At 37.8% G+C, this 14694-nt stretch overlaps 1 protein-coding gene across 2 annotated transcripts in view; it reads right to left on the bottom strand.

The window, feature by feature from the left end:
* dnah5 (dynein, axonemal, heavy chain 5) overlaps nucleotides 1-14694 on the bottom strand; it is a 192315-nt gene that overhangs the window by 46624 nt on the left and 130997 nt on the right. For both annotated transcript variants that reach the window (XM_067449223.1, XM_067449224.1), the window contains 4 exons: nucleotides 12564-12699; nucleotides 11534-11850; nucleotides 10843-10998; nucleotides 8598-8780 (listed from right to left, as the gene is read on the bottom strand). In XM_067449223.1, coding sequence (XP_067305324.1) covers nucleotides 8598-8780; nucleotides 10843-10998; nucleotides 11534-11850; nucleotides 12564-12699 — 792 coding nt within the window. The remainder of the gene's footprint in view (nucleotides 1-8597; nucleotides 8781-10842; nucleotides 10999-11533; nucleotides 11851-12563; nucleotides 12700-14694) is intronic.

The following is a 14694-nucleotide window of genomic DNA, read 5'->3' as shown; positions in this document are numbered from 1 at the left end:
CTGGGTTGCCAGCTCTGCTCTAGTTACCACAGCTGCAGCTACAAACGTTCCCGCTGATCCTGCAGCCTATCTGGCAACCTCGAGTCAGGGGGAGAGGGGATAGTGATTGCAGTACCAGTTTTGGCCACAATCTTACATACCTTTCCTTTAACGAAGGCCATATGAAGAAAAGCAGTGGGTTTTTGTTCCACATTTAAAACTTTATAAACTAAAATAACTAGCTTCTGGCCGACGGCCTACGACATAGAATGAGGAGCAACTAAGAGAATATATAGAGAGACTAAACAAGGAAATGATACACACCTGAATGGCCATGTTCTTGAATTAGTAAATTAATCTAATCGATCTGTTACCATAGAAACTAAACAGCAGGGAGACACAAAGCCAAAGAGTTCCTTATCCAATCTTTTTCCTTGTCAAGAAATATCTGCGCACACACAAAACCAATGAAACCAACTCAAAACAACGTAGCTAGTATGTGGCACTGTAATTCTGCCACAGAAATAGACTAAAAACAGATAAGAAGAGTTGTGGCTAGAAGAGGTACAGTAATGGTAGGAAGTGAGGCAAAGTCTCACTTTAAAATAACAATAAATAAATGTGCTAGTTATTGTAGTTTGCTATTGTATTGCAGTTGTTATTGTGTTTTATTAATGCCTACACCAGCCCCAACCTTAAACCTAAACCTTACAATAATGCAAAGACTGTAAATAAATGACGCAGTATTGGTATGCGCATGCCCAGTTCCCATAGCTGTATCCCTTCTAGTCTTTACCATGCAGAACGTGGTGTGATGACGTCACCGTTTCACAAAATATATGGATTGGCTAAACACACAAAAGCTTAAGGGTGTTTTGGTTTTATTAACTCATTGACCCGATTTAAAAAAATATCAGTTTCAGGCTCTTAAACAGCAGATCAGTGTGGACGATATGATGATATGATACAACATTTTTACGTATAAAACACGTCTCTGTGTGGATGGGACCTAAATTAACAAGCTAGAAATAATGACAAACAAGGACATGGCAATGGAACTGAATCAAACATATTAAAATACAAACATTAAAAATTATTAAAAGACTGACACTCCTCTTTTCTTATATCAAAATCCTCAATTTCTCTTTAAAATTCTTGTTTTAGACTCCTAATTTGTGACTGGTGTTTTGTTTTTCTCCACCATTTACTCCCATTATAATGCTTGGAAGAGATTGGGCATTTTTAATATAACTCTGATTGTATTCATCTGAAAGAAGAAAGTCATACACCTAGGATGGCTTGAGGGTGAGCCATAAATCATGGGGTCATTTTCATTTTTGGGTGAACTATCCCTTTAAGTACTAAGTGATATTAAGGGGGGGGGGGGGGCGACGACTCAGTTTCAGTCAATCTCATGTCAATCTTGAGTACCTATAGAGTAGTATTGCATCCTTCATATCTCCGAAAAGTCTTTAGTTTTATTATATTTATAAAAGAAATATAGGCTGTACCGAGTCTTTCCGGAAAAAACCGAGCGCCTGGAGGCGTATCGTGTGGGCGGAGCTAAAGAATGACGAGCGCGCAAAACGGTTACATCCTTAAGCGTGGACAAACCCATGGCTATCGATCTCAGCTAATAGATATATGATCCAGAATCATTCGGAGGCTGAAATAAATTGAACAGGAGAAATAGCAACAGCAGGACGTCCGTCTCTGTGGTATGTACTGTATTTAGAGTCCTGTCAACATTTGTGTGTCTTTACTCGCAGTTTATGAGGACATGATTCAGTTTATGGACTATTGTATGCGACTAAACCTTAGCAGTAGCAGGCAAAACGATTTAGCATGTCAGACTATTGTAACGTTATACAGAACAACAATGGAGTCCGTTAGCGCATTTGAATGACGAAGCACGCGATTGTGCCGTTTACTCATGCGACGATATCCAACAGCATAGACATTTGAATCAGTTTTACTCACCGGCTGCATCAAAAGCAGGACAAAATCTTTATTGCTGGGACCGCTCCGTCAAAAACACACTTCTTTGGTATGATTTGGTAAAGTCCTGTGACAGCAATGAACGATGGAGATCCACTTTGCAACGCGACTGAAGCGATGTTGTGAAGCTTCCCGTCATTTCTGCGTTCAAAACGGTTCAAATGCAGCGCTGCCTTCCCGGAATGCTGTGCTGAAGCGTTGAAGTCGCTTGATGTCACCCATAGGAATAAAGTGGAACGCGGCGCGGAGTGTTTATGGGCGTGCATTTCCTCACTCGCTCTAGTCACGCGCGCGCCCACCCTACCGGGAGAAGAGCCCGTACGGCCCATACAAGGACCTTCCGCTCTATTAACGTCAAGCCGAGCCATACTGGAAAAAAAACTCTCCGAAACTTGTGAGAAACCGGAAGGAGTATTTTTAACACAGAAATACTCCATCAAACGTCCAACATTAGTTTTTGAAACTTTGTCTATGTTTAGGATGGGAATCCAAGTCTTTAACAGTGTAAAAAGCTCAGTATGCAACTATGCATGAAACAGCACAAATGTTCTTTAGTAAATATGCAGTAGGCCTACATGACAAGTCAATGCCTTTGATTTTTTTAATGCAGTGAAGAAAGCCTTTGATGTAAAAACTTTGAAATAACAAACCAGTGAATGTCATTCAGGCTGCTGAGCCATGAGGTCTGAGCAAAATACTTAATTTTCCAGCTTCAGGTAAGCATGATAGTACATTATGCATTCAATTTTGCTCGATTAGCTCCATTTTATTGCTGTCCAAATGTCCCTTTTTGATATTATTAGTTTAAAATACAGTTTTCCATCAGGCAGAAATGTCTTACTAGACTGAAGCTATTATAATTCAGATCGGCGCTGGGCTAGACAGCATGTGGATCTGTACTCTTATTAGGCGAAATAAAAAAAGGTGACATGTGTTAGGCCTTTATTCCTGATTGACAAATCAATATCCAGCAGTGAATATGTTCTGAATGGCACTCAATTTTCTCTACCTGGGAATCTGAAGGCGCCATCAAAGCCCATCTGGCTGTGCTAGGCTGAAATGAGCCAAGACGACAGCGATTCTCCATAACAATGTGCAGCATTGCTAGATTCAGTTGCTTTGATTCAGGTCTTTCTTGAGCTTGACATACAGTACCCCTGGGCTCCAAAAGACCTTATTCAGAGCATCGCCATGACAGGTATAAAAGCGAGACTGTGAGGGATAGACTTACTGCACTGTAAATGGCATCCGCTGTAAAAACCTGGATAAAGCTCCTAGATCACATAATTTTCCACAGCTCATATTGTCTGGGGTTTTTGTCTACTGAATTTTATTCGAAATATATTTTTGCTGTGTAGAACAATCCAAAAACACATTAAATGAGGCTACAACCCAGCCAACATGTGTACGTGGGGCCCACATGGATTAAACATGGGCTACAGAGTAGGCATGGGCTCAAAATGGGCGTTATCTGGGGCCCACTTGAGTGAACTAAGTAAGTCCTACATGGGCAAACCCAGCTGGGCTCCCCATGTGGGACCTAGTTGGTTCACAAATGGAAAATGAGTACATGGGTTGAAAATGGGCTACTCAGTGGTCTAATTCATTCACAGTCAAGACAAGTGCAAACACAGTCAATTCCAAAGGTTGATTACATGGCTAGATAGTACACAAATATTACCCTTGAAATAAATTTGTATTGTTATTTTGACACATAAAGGCCCACTGAAGTGCCTTGAAACGCGCCGCATTATTCAATGTCTTGACGAAATTTCCCCTGAAACGGCTTCAGCTGTTAGCAGCTCCTCCCCTTTTTTGAAACAGCCAATAGCGTTTTGTTAATATAGAGTTTGACTAGAGCCCAAGAGCGGACCTTTCTGTTTGGTAAAGCCAGTTTCCTCTAACACTGTTTACCATCATAATCTCCTCCATATCGCTTTGAAATGCAGAATTCTGTGCAGAATTCAAATGGGTCAATATGTTTGTTGTCTGTGCGGACTCGCGCATATGATCTGCGCTGCACTCGTGTCTGTAGTCTAAATTTAGACCAGAGCCGCTGGGGAGTGTGCGCTGCTGCGGTGTGTAAAACTAACGTGAAAACAGATTTTATTCACCTCAAATGAAAGCATATCTACACTGAGTCTTTCCTATCACATATAGAGTGTGCTATGTGCCTTTTACAATGTAGAAACTAGTAAATGTGTGTTAACAACTGACCGATTTCAGCCACAGCTTCAGCAGTGTAGGGGGCAGGCTTTAGATTCTAGAGAGCATTTTGATTGGATGGAACATTTGACAAAAAAAGTGAAGTCTGCAGTGATGTCAGCAAAATCTGAGATTCGTTTTAACAGAAGTGTGAGACTGTAAATTTTGAATGCTTATATCTCCTAAATGCAAATTTTGTCATAGTTTTGGAACATACCAGCTTATTCATAACTTTAAGGCTAACACAAAGATAAAAACTAAAGAGATAAAAAACTTAAATTTTGATTTCAGTGGACCTTTTAAACACAACGTGACTTCAATCTAATTAAAATCTGAAAATGCCAGCACAATTGCAATTTTACCAAATAATTTGCCATATAGTGGTAACAGGCATCAAAAGCAGAGAAAAATGTTTATTTTGTGATCAGGCCATACAGGGACCATTTTAGCTTTTGTTCAAAAAGTGTGCACATTGAGTGAAATATTTCCATTCTTACATGTTTAATTTTCCATAGATCTTTAATAAATGTTTATTTTGTCACCGAACAACAACTCGTTTCCACTGAGCAATGCGATCTGAGGAGCTTTATCCAAATAACAAATGCATAAGTCAAATAACAAATGCACAAAAGATATCCAATAGTAAAACTTTAGAGCAGTGGTTTTCAAACCTGTCCTGGAGGACCACCAGCCCTGCACATTTTGTGTGTCTCCCTCATTTATCACACCTGATTCAACTCATCAGCTCGTTAGTAGAGACTGCAAGAACTAAATTGGAGACATACAAAATGTGCAGGGCTGGTGGTCCTCCAGGACAGGTTTGAAAACCACTGCTTTAGAGTACTGTTCCAAATAATTTGTAATGTCTTTAGAAGGATTTGGAAATACTGAGTCCTTAGTAAGTTACACCTGGATCTTTACTTTATAATTAATTATATAATTTTGTATGTCTCCCTCATCTATCACCTGATACAACTCATGAGCTCATTAGTACAGACTGCAAAACCTGAAGTTGGTGTCAAATATAGGGAGACATACAAAATCTGCAGGTCTGGGGGTACTCCAAGACAGGTTTGAAACCAGAACCATGTATTTTACAGCATATCTGCTTGTGCTTCTTATTAAGTGGGTTATTTTATTTTTTTAGGATTCTTAAACTAAAGTCGCTGAGCTCCTGACACCTTGGACTTTAGAGACTCCAGGTAGGTTGCAGTTCTGGAAAATTGTGGTGCTGGCGACTAATTCTAAATTATTTGGCAGTTAGTGTGTGTTGTTTCTTCACCATCTGTTTTTGTCTGACCCTGCTCAGCATTTCATCTAGATCAACTTGATTTGGGATACCAAAGGCTTTAACTGTGGAGAAAAAAGAAGGAAAAAAAGTGGCACTGGTTGATTTTTATTTTTTTATTTTTTTTATTTTATTTTTTATTTGTTTGTTCTTTTTCAAAGGGCCGTTGGGAGAGCGCTGACTGACAGGGGAGTGTTGAGCTGCACTGTTTGTCTTTGATTTGTGTGTGAAATGCATTATCTTAGACTGTACTTTTGTATTATAAAGTTGTAAATGCAGTACATCATTTTCAAATTATTCCAAATAAACCTTTGCATAAACTAAAGCTGAACTACTGGTTTCTGTTTATTGAATACCGTTAATTTTATTGTAGTTAGTAGATTAATGTTTGTATTTAGGGGTTTACTATAAAGTAATCCAAACAGAAAATATGGTAGCATCTCTGTATACTTGTTATGAGCCCTACCTCTCTGGGTCCCGTCATCAACACATATGGGCAGACCCATTTAGGCCCCAAATGGGTGTGACCTGGGTTACCCAGTATGAGCCGATCAAGAGACCCATCATCAACCCATTTGGGCTAACCCACGTGGGGCCTCCATGGAAACTGAGGACAAAATTAGCTGGGCCCCAGATATCAGCCCATATGCAACCCCTTTGGGCCCCACATGGGTGTGTTGGCTGGAAAACCACTAAAGAGATGTATCCCTCACAGTTGCGCTTTTATTTCAAAATTAAAGATGCCGCTGAGGTGAATAAGGTCTATGCTATGCACATTTATTCTATATCAAGCACCATAAAACACGCAACACCAGCAATGATAAGACTTGTTTTGAATTACGATATGTTCATCTTATCATTTTGAGAAAATGTATTAGATTTAGTCCTAAACAAGAAAAAACAGACAAACAATACTGTCAAAATTATTTGTATTGTTTAAAAGCAGCTTTCCAAAAATTCACAATGTTAAAATGTATAATATCTTCATGTCTTATTGGCACACACAAAATATAGTTTATAGGGCTCCATGGATTGGACTTGTTTCTTCAGCACATCCCACAGATGCTTGATTGGATTGAGATCTGGGGAATTTAGAGGCTAAGGCAATACCTCAGACTCAATGTTGTGCTCCTCAAACCATTACTGAATATTTTTTGCTTTGTGGCAGAGTGCATTATCCTGCTGGAAGAGGCCACAGCCACCAGAGTATACCGTTTTCATGAAAGGGTGTAACATGGTCTGCAACAATGCTTAGGTAGGTGGTACATGTCAAATCAACATTCACATGGCTGACAGGACAAGTTTTCCCAGCAGAACATTGCCCAAAGCATCACACTCATGATTGGGACACTTTTTGCCATTCAGATGACTTGGAAAAACGTGTCCCAATCACCCTGAATTCACCCTATCTAACTATTAATCTAAGCAGTTAAAATTTGGGTAACACTTTAGAATAATGGTCATTAGTTAACATAAGTTAATGTATTTACTAACATGAACTAACCATGAGCAGTAGATGTGTTACTGTATTGGTTCATCTTTGTTAACATTAGTTAATAAAAAATACAGCTGTTCATGGTTTGTTCATTTTAGTTCACACTGCATTAACTAATGTTAAGAAGATTTTAATAATGTATTAGTAAATGTTACTCCATTTGAATCCAAATGAATCACCATTATTCCCCAAATTTTAACTGCTTAAAGGGTTAGTTCACCCAAAAATGAAAAATATTGCACTAATTTCTCACCCTCACCGCCGTTCGACACCCGTAAGACCTTTGTTCATCTTCGGAACACAAATGAAGATATTTTTGTTGAAAACTGATGGCTGAGTACATTCCCACTCACAAGACCCATAAAGGCACTAAACACATCGATACAAAGTCCATCTCACTAAAGTGGCTGTACAAAAATGTTACAATGCAACGAAAATAGTTATTGTACGCACAAAAATCTAAATAATGACTTTATCCACCAAGTTATTGACGAGAACTCGACGCATGCGCGACCCAATACATGACCCAGAAGAGGAGGAGCGACGCTATCGCGTGAGTTCACGAGACCTACAAGGAAGACGATATCTTGGCGGATAAAGTAATTATTTAGATTTGTTTTGCGCACAAAAACTATTTTCTTCGCATTGTAATATTATTGTACAGCCACTGTAGTGAGATGGACTTTGTATCGATGTTTTTAGTGCCTTTATGGGTCTTGTGAGTGGGAATGTACTGAATGCCGATGGAGGCCTTTCTGAAGCCTTTCTCAGCCATCAGCTTTCAACAAAAATATCTTCTTTTTGTTCCGAAGATGAACGAAGGTCTTACGGGTGTCCAACATCATGAAGGTGAGTAATTCTTTAATAATTTTCCGTTTTTTCTTTAATAGATTGCTATTAATTATAATTATTATAGTTGGATTATAAATGTTACTTTCTAAAAAAATATTCTTGATATTTTTTTATTAGATATTTTACTTTACTAATGGCAAAAATATAGATTAAGAATTAAGCAGTATTTTGCAGGGAATGTTTTTTTGCAGTGCTGAAGAAGAAACACATTAGCAGTCTTTCATAGTACAGAGATTTGCAATTCACACTCCTTGTCCAGTGACCCAAAAAATGAAAGAAGTGCTCTCTCCCACTCTTGCTCTTTCATAGAACTATCTCTGGGATGTTAATGTTTTTGTTTCTTTGTTTGTTTGTTTTCCATTTAGGGCTGTAGGGACCTTCACAAGGAACACCAGGCTGTTACTAAATACTAAAGCATGTCTTTGAATGCACCACCAGAAGGTTTGAATAGTTTTTTGCATGGCTTAAAATTCACATTGCATGTCATAGCTTACATTGTCTAAAATTACAGTACAATTAATCTACAAATATGTGCATTTATCTTACAAAAAATAAAAAAGTGGTCAATTAAAATTATGACTTAAACAGGAAGCAGAAGCCCGAACGAATCCTCAAATGGTGAGTAATACTTTGGAAGGGGCCACTTACCTGTGTTTCACTAATAGGCAGAAATTACATCACCCAATTAATATTTATAAGCCAAGCTATAAAAGTATAATGGTGCCCATTTCAGATAATTCCCACTCTGTATTCTGCACATTTGAGTTCAAATGGCCATACCTGTTTCTCAGTAAGGATAACTCTGCCCAGTAGCTGATCTTCCAGACCTCTCATAGTAACGGTGAAGTCGATAATGGATGTCCGTGCGCTGATCTCGGGAGTGTATACTGGGTTGGGCAGTTTGGTGGTCACATAGAGACGGAAACCCTTCATTACATCCACTTCTTTATCACCTACTTTAACCTGATGACATGAAGGAGTCAGAGATCAGAATTCAAACTCCAGGTAAAGAGTTGCTCTGACATAAATAAATGCAAGAAACCATCTGGAGAATAAAGAAACACTAGAGCAGTCCTCCAGGAACGAGTTTGGACTACAGAATGACAGAGCCCCATAGCTCAAGATGCTTCTAAAGAATAACAAACATTTGAACAGATCCTTGGGGAGAAGTTACTAACATAAAAGGTGTTGGTGAAGTTGTTGAAAATAATATGGTGATTTTCTCAACAGGGAGTAACTAATTTTATTTCTGTGCCAATTAGCGGAAATAGTCTGCAAAGGGTTGTGATGTAATTATGCAGAGGTTTGACGAGGATAAAGCGACGTCAATGTCTCCCATTCGGTCTCTGCTATAAAAAATGTGTGATCAGGTGTTTGCACCTTTGTATTAATAGAGCCGAGCAGTTAACCTATCACAGCTCTTGCCGCTGCTTGCTATTTCCACTTCTTTTTTTGAACGTGTGAAGCAGCTGCTGTATGACGATGAAGCAGCACCACATTTTTCAAACGACTGGATTTTCGATAGTGAGATCAAGAGAAGATGCCCAAAGACCACGAATGTGACTTATAGTAGTGTCCCACACTATCAGTAAACGGCTCAAGCAGCTCGACCATTAACTGAAACAGCACTTCATTTTCTGTCTGCTTGTCTATGATTTTGTATGCCTTGGATATCTTTCCAAGGACAGGATGTTAATGCATTTTCAATTTGTTTTCTCTATAATTTAGCTTTGAAAATAATGAGAAGGAGCGGAGGCTCTGTAAAAATACAGATGTTTTTTTATTATTACGCAAAGCAATCTTGCTCATTTGCCAGCAAAATAGTTATGATAAATATGACATGTATTATATAAAAAATAGTTGTTTTTGTGTGTGTTTTTTTTTTTTGTGGGAGGAGGGGTCGATCAGCGGAAGGGCTGAGGACAATGATATTCCCTTTAATGACAATGCTCCCATTTAATCACAAGCATAGACAATATTTTGATACAAGAGAAAATACATGCAAATACTTAATTAACTCATTTATGAAACAAGCAGAACAAATGTTTGTGTAAATCGTTCGTAAAGCCGCTCTGACTCAGAATTTTCGGATTCACAAAAATGTCTGTATTTTTGAAATACTAGCTGGTACAAAATACATTTACACCTGCTTCCTACCAAGTGTAAATGGTGCGTAAAACATTTTAATGGTCTGTGTTCTAATTTAGGCAAACTGATGAAATTGCATTTTGAGGCACTGTGTACCATAATAATATTTCACGAGTTGATTTGCTCTGTCTTTTTTTTTAACTGTTCAACTTTGGGTAATAGGGAGCACTCTTTATTGTCACTTTTTACCCAGTCATCCAATCACAGGAGGGGTGGGACAAATACTACACTGACCAATCATCCTACTTGTACAACGACTGAACAACAATGGATAGGTTAATATTGCTGGTTACTGCATTGTTGTATTCAGTAATATTCTTCAAAATGAGATACTAGTAACACATTTCTACTATGGATATTTTACATCATAACAACCAAAGTAAAGTGCTGCGCTTTAAAGCACCACCAGCTGGCCATTTTTTAGCAGCCTAAAAATGCTTTAGTGGACATAAATTGAATATTTATTGCTATATGCATATATGTATTGCTATAAGAAGGAAGTCCCAGAAGGTTCCACAGCATACCGGACACGTAGTTGTAGCTCATAGTAAATGATGCATGTGTGCCCTACTTACAAATCTTTGAAATGCATTAATATACATATGCTAAACTACAGAATCCATGAAAGTGTTCATGAATCCGGAGGACAGTTTTCGCAAAGGTCCATTTTACTCGCAAATTACTCAAATTTACTTGTGTATTTCTGAAAGTTTTAGTAATGAAGCCCTTTGTCGTGACACAAAATTAAACCTGAAACTCTTTCAAATAAGTCAGTGAAAAGGGTGCAACAAATATTTAGAAAATGTTGATTGCGAACCCCTGGAGATCAAACTCTTCTACACTTAAACTCTTGCTTATTGAACTCCTTTAACAATACCTTATATGTGGACCCAGTCTTAATGAAGTTCTTCTCCAGGACATTGTCCAGGGCAGGATCCAATTCCTCCCCGACATCCTCTATGAGTAGGGGACGCCCTAGAGATAAACTGTCCTCTAGATGGTTTCTGAAGTACTTGTGATTAAGTGAAGTGATCTGTGAAAACAGCAGGACCTCATTACTGACCCAGCTCAAGTTCTGTTACTGGGGAAAGCTATTACCAGAGGGGAGGAGGTGATTTGTTATGAGGTCATGCCATTGAAAAATCTGTCTGACATCTTAAAAAGAAACCATGCATCAATACAAGCTGTGCTTGTTCAATTAGATTTCATCATGATTCATGAGAATAAGTTTTGAACTTTTAAATCTGTATATGTTTTAAGTATCAAGTTATCATATTAATACTTTTTAATAGCAACACTTTGACTAAGTAGAATGACAAACTGGATGTCTGTGTAACTTTTTATATCTTAGCAATACATGCTGCTGTTCAACAAATGTATTTCAATTTAGTCATTTTTAAAGACTTACTCCTTTTTTAGATAGGTAGCTTGGTTTTAGCTACAGGCTACTTACAATAAATTAGTAGCTTGACATGTGTACACTACCAATTTAATAATGATGAACACTGATGAAACACATTTTGCACAATTAGATTGTTATGTACAAGTCATTCATTTTGAGTGTTCACCTGAAGCTCATTCTTGGATTCTTTGTTCTTGATCCAGATCTTTCCCTGGGTCTGGGGATCGATCAGCAGGGGAAATCTTGCAGCTTTTGTAACAATAATCCCATTCTGGATGGACAGGTCGTCATTGGGCAGCCCCTGTAGGTTCCATTCACTTACTGTGGGAGCATCAATCAACATCTCAGTGAGATTCAGATTGGTCCTAAAAGGAATTCGGCGGGACTTCATTTCTCTCTGCCAATCAATGAGAAGGTGATTGCGGAACTCTTGGTTAAAAGGCCCTGAGTAGGAAAGGAATGCTGTAGCCATCAGCACATCGCCTGAAAATGGGAAATGTATAATTATAAATTAAATTAAAAATGTATATTTTCTTATATATATTCTTGCGTCTCTTGCGTGATACCCAGATATGGGTAATCATATAATATGATTTCTGATCTGTAAGGTTGCCAGAATAACCATACACTGTTTGATATTAGGCTAGAGGAGAACTGGCACCCTGACTGAGTCTGGTTTCTCCCAAGGTTTATTTTTCTCCATCTTGCCCTGATGGAGTTTTGAATCCTTGCCACTTTGGCTTGGCTTGCTCAGTTGGGGACACTAAAATTATGATCCAAATTATTCAACTAAATATACAAATAAAATTAATTAATTAAGTCTTATTTAATTCTATAAACTATAATACTGATCTGCCAACATTGTCGGTCTATAATAAATTAAAATAAGCTGATAACATCACTGTTTTCTCCAGAACGACTTTACAGCCAAATTAAATTTTGTTGCAATATTGTCCTGTTTGACACTGTGAAGCTGCTTTGAAACAATCGTCACTGTAAAAGCGCTATATAAATAAAGTTGATTTATTGCTTGAAATGGTTCAGATTGCATTACAAAAGTGTATTAATTATGTTAAAGGTTTGTTCAAATCCTTAATTTTAAATTTGGCCTACAGTAATATAAGAAAATTAATTCTCAAAGTGACTTTTTTTTTTTTTTTTTTTGGTGATTAGACATATCTTATGTAATAACTCACCAACTAGTCGTTTGGTCTGAGCAGCAAACTCTTTACTGAGCTGTGTCCAACGCTCCTTCTCTCCTGCCAGCCCGCTGATCAGACTAGAGGCCGTTTGCATCTTGTGTCGACAGCGTTCTGCATCCTCTAGTAAAGTCTAAGAAAGAAAAAGAGGAGGTAAGAAAAAAAAGAAAAAAAAGAAATCTGTCACTGTGCAGCTGTGTGCTTGTTCACATTTATTGACTCTTATCAGAGTAAGAGTGTCAATTCAATTGAGTGTCATTTAATGTGACCTAACAAAATTAATGTTGCCTTATCATTTAATAGACAGGTGTGGTTTCTCAGTGCACGTATTTTAGTGATATTAGATAGTGTCAGGTAATATATAAAGATTGTATGGATGTTATTTAAAAAAAAAAAAAAAAAAAAAACTTAACCCATTAAAAACCTTAAAGCAAATTGTTGCTTTATCAAATTGTTACTTTATATTTGCTACTTTAAATTTCATAAGTGAGACCCAACATGACACTAGCTTATCTCTTAAATCCTAACACACACACACACACACACACACACACACACACACACACACACACACACACACACACACACACACACACACACACACACACACACACACACACACACACACACACACACACACACACACACACACACACACACACACACACACACAAACACACACACACACGTTGGTCTATCTGGTTTACAGGGACTCTCCATAGGCGTAATGGTTTTTATTCTGTACAAACCGTATTTTCTATCCCCTTACACTGCCCCTGCCCCTAAACCTACCCATCACAGGAAACATTCTGCATTTTTACTTTCTCAAAAAAAAACATCATTTAATATGTTTTTAAGGCCATTTGAATTATGAGGACATTTGATATGTCCTCATAAACCACATTTATAGTGTAATACCGGTGTAATACCCATGTAGTTATACAAATTTGTGTCCTCATAAACCACATAAACAGGCTCACACACACACACACACACACACACACACACACACACACACACACACACACACACACACACACACACACACACACACACACACACACACACACACACACACACACACACACACACACACACACGTTATAAGGTAGTGTTTTTTTGTTTTGTTTTTGTTTTTTGCTTGTTTTTTGCATTTTAACATTTGCTTTTAATTAGATATGACCATAAAAGGTCAAATGAGTGGAAATGAGACACAATACTGTCCAGAATCAAACCTGCATACATATATAAGTATGGGTCTGACATGTCAAGAGCACATGCCTTTCTTCATTTTAATTCCAAGGGTACAGGTGCTGACTTCTTTATGTGTGGAAATCAGTAAATTAGGTAAACTAATTACACTGTTTAAAGTCAATTTGTACATTTATTCAATCACTGATTTAAGTAAACCATCTGTTCTCTTAGGTATGATCCTGCCTGACGTAAAATAACCCCAAAGGATCCATCAGTCACAAGCTGTTAATCACACAATTATCAACTAAATTATGAAATGTTAGGAAGGCTCATTATACATTGAGATTTGGAACATTGGTGTTTGCTTCAAACCATTTTTAAAGTGAGTATTAATTTTGTAGAGGCACACAGAGTACAAGCCTGAACCATCTGCAAGATGGTTCTAGGTTTATTTACAATTACAATTTTTATTCAAAAATGCTAATGAGTGATTGGGTATTTACTTCAGGCACTAAATGACAGCTGATTCACAATTTTGCACAGAATAAACATAGAGTTAATTGGAAAAATCTGGATTGTGTTTAATTTTCTTTGGGCTACAGCTGGAATTTATGGCAAAAAAGAACATCAACAAACACGTTGTCAGTGATTTCTTTGAAGTGATTTATTTCTTTTAAGTTTACTGATCAAACCCTCCTATCTTTAGATTATTTTTCATGATGATGAAGTAGCTTTAGATGATATTGCCATTGACCGTGTTGCCATAAACACTGTCTGAGTCTGGGGACATGAACAACTCCAAGTATAACGTCATGTGTTGTCATTTCACAATTACGGTAATTACGACATGCGGTGAATGCAGTAATTTGACTCTAAGCCAGGGGTGTTTAATCCTGCTCATGGAGGGAGAACGCCTTGCATGTTTAGTCAAAAC

This window comes from Pseudorasbora parva, chromosome 7 (genome assembly GCF_024679245.1).
Source record: "Pseudorasbora parva isolate DD20220531a chromosome 7, ASM2467924v1, whole genome shotgun sequence".
NCBI lineage: Eukaryota > Metazoa > Chordata > Actinopteri > Cypriniformes > Gobionidae > Pseudorasbora > Pseudorasbora parva.
Note: the sequence above shows the minus strand (reverse complement) of the source record. Positions and strands in the feature narration are given on the sequence as shown.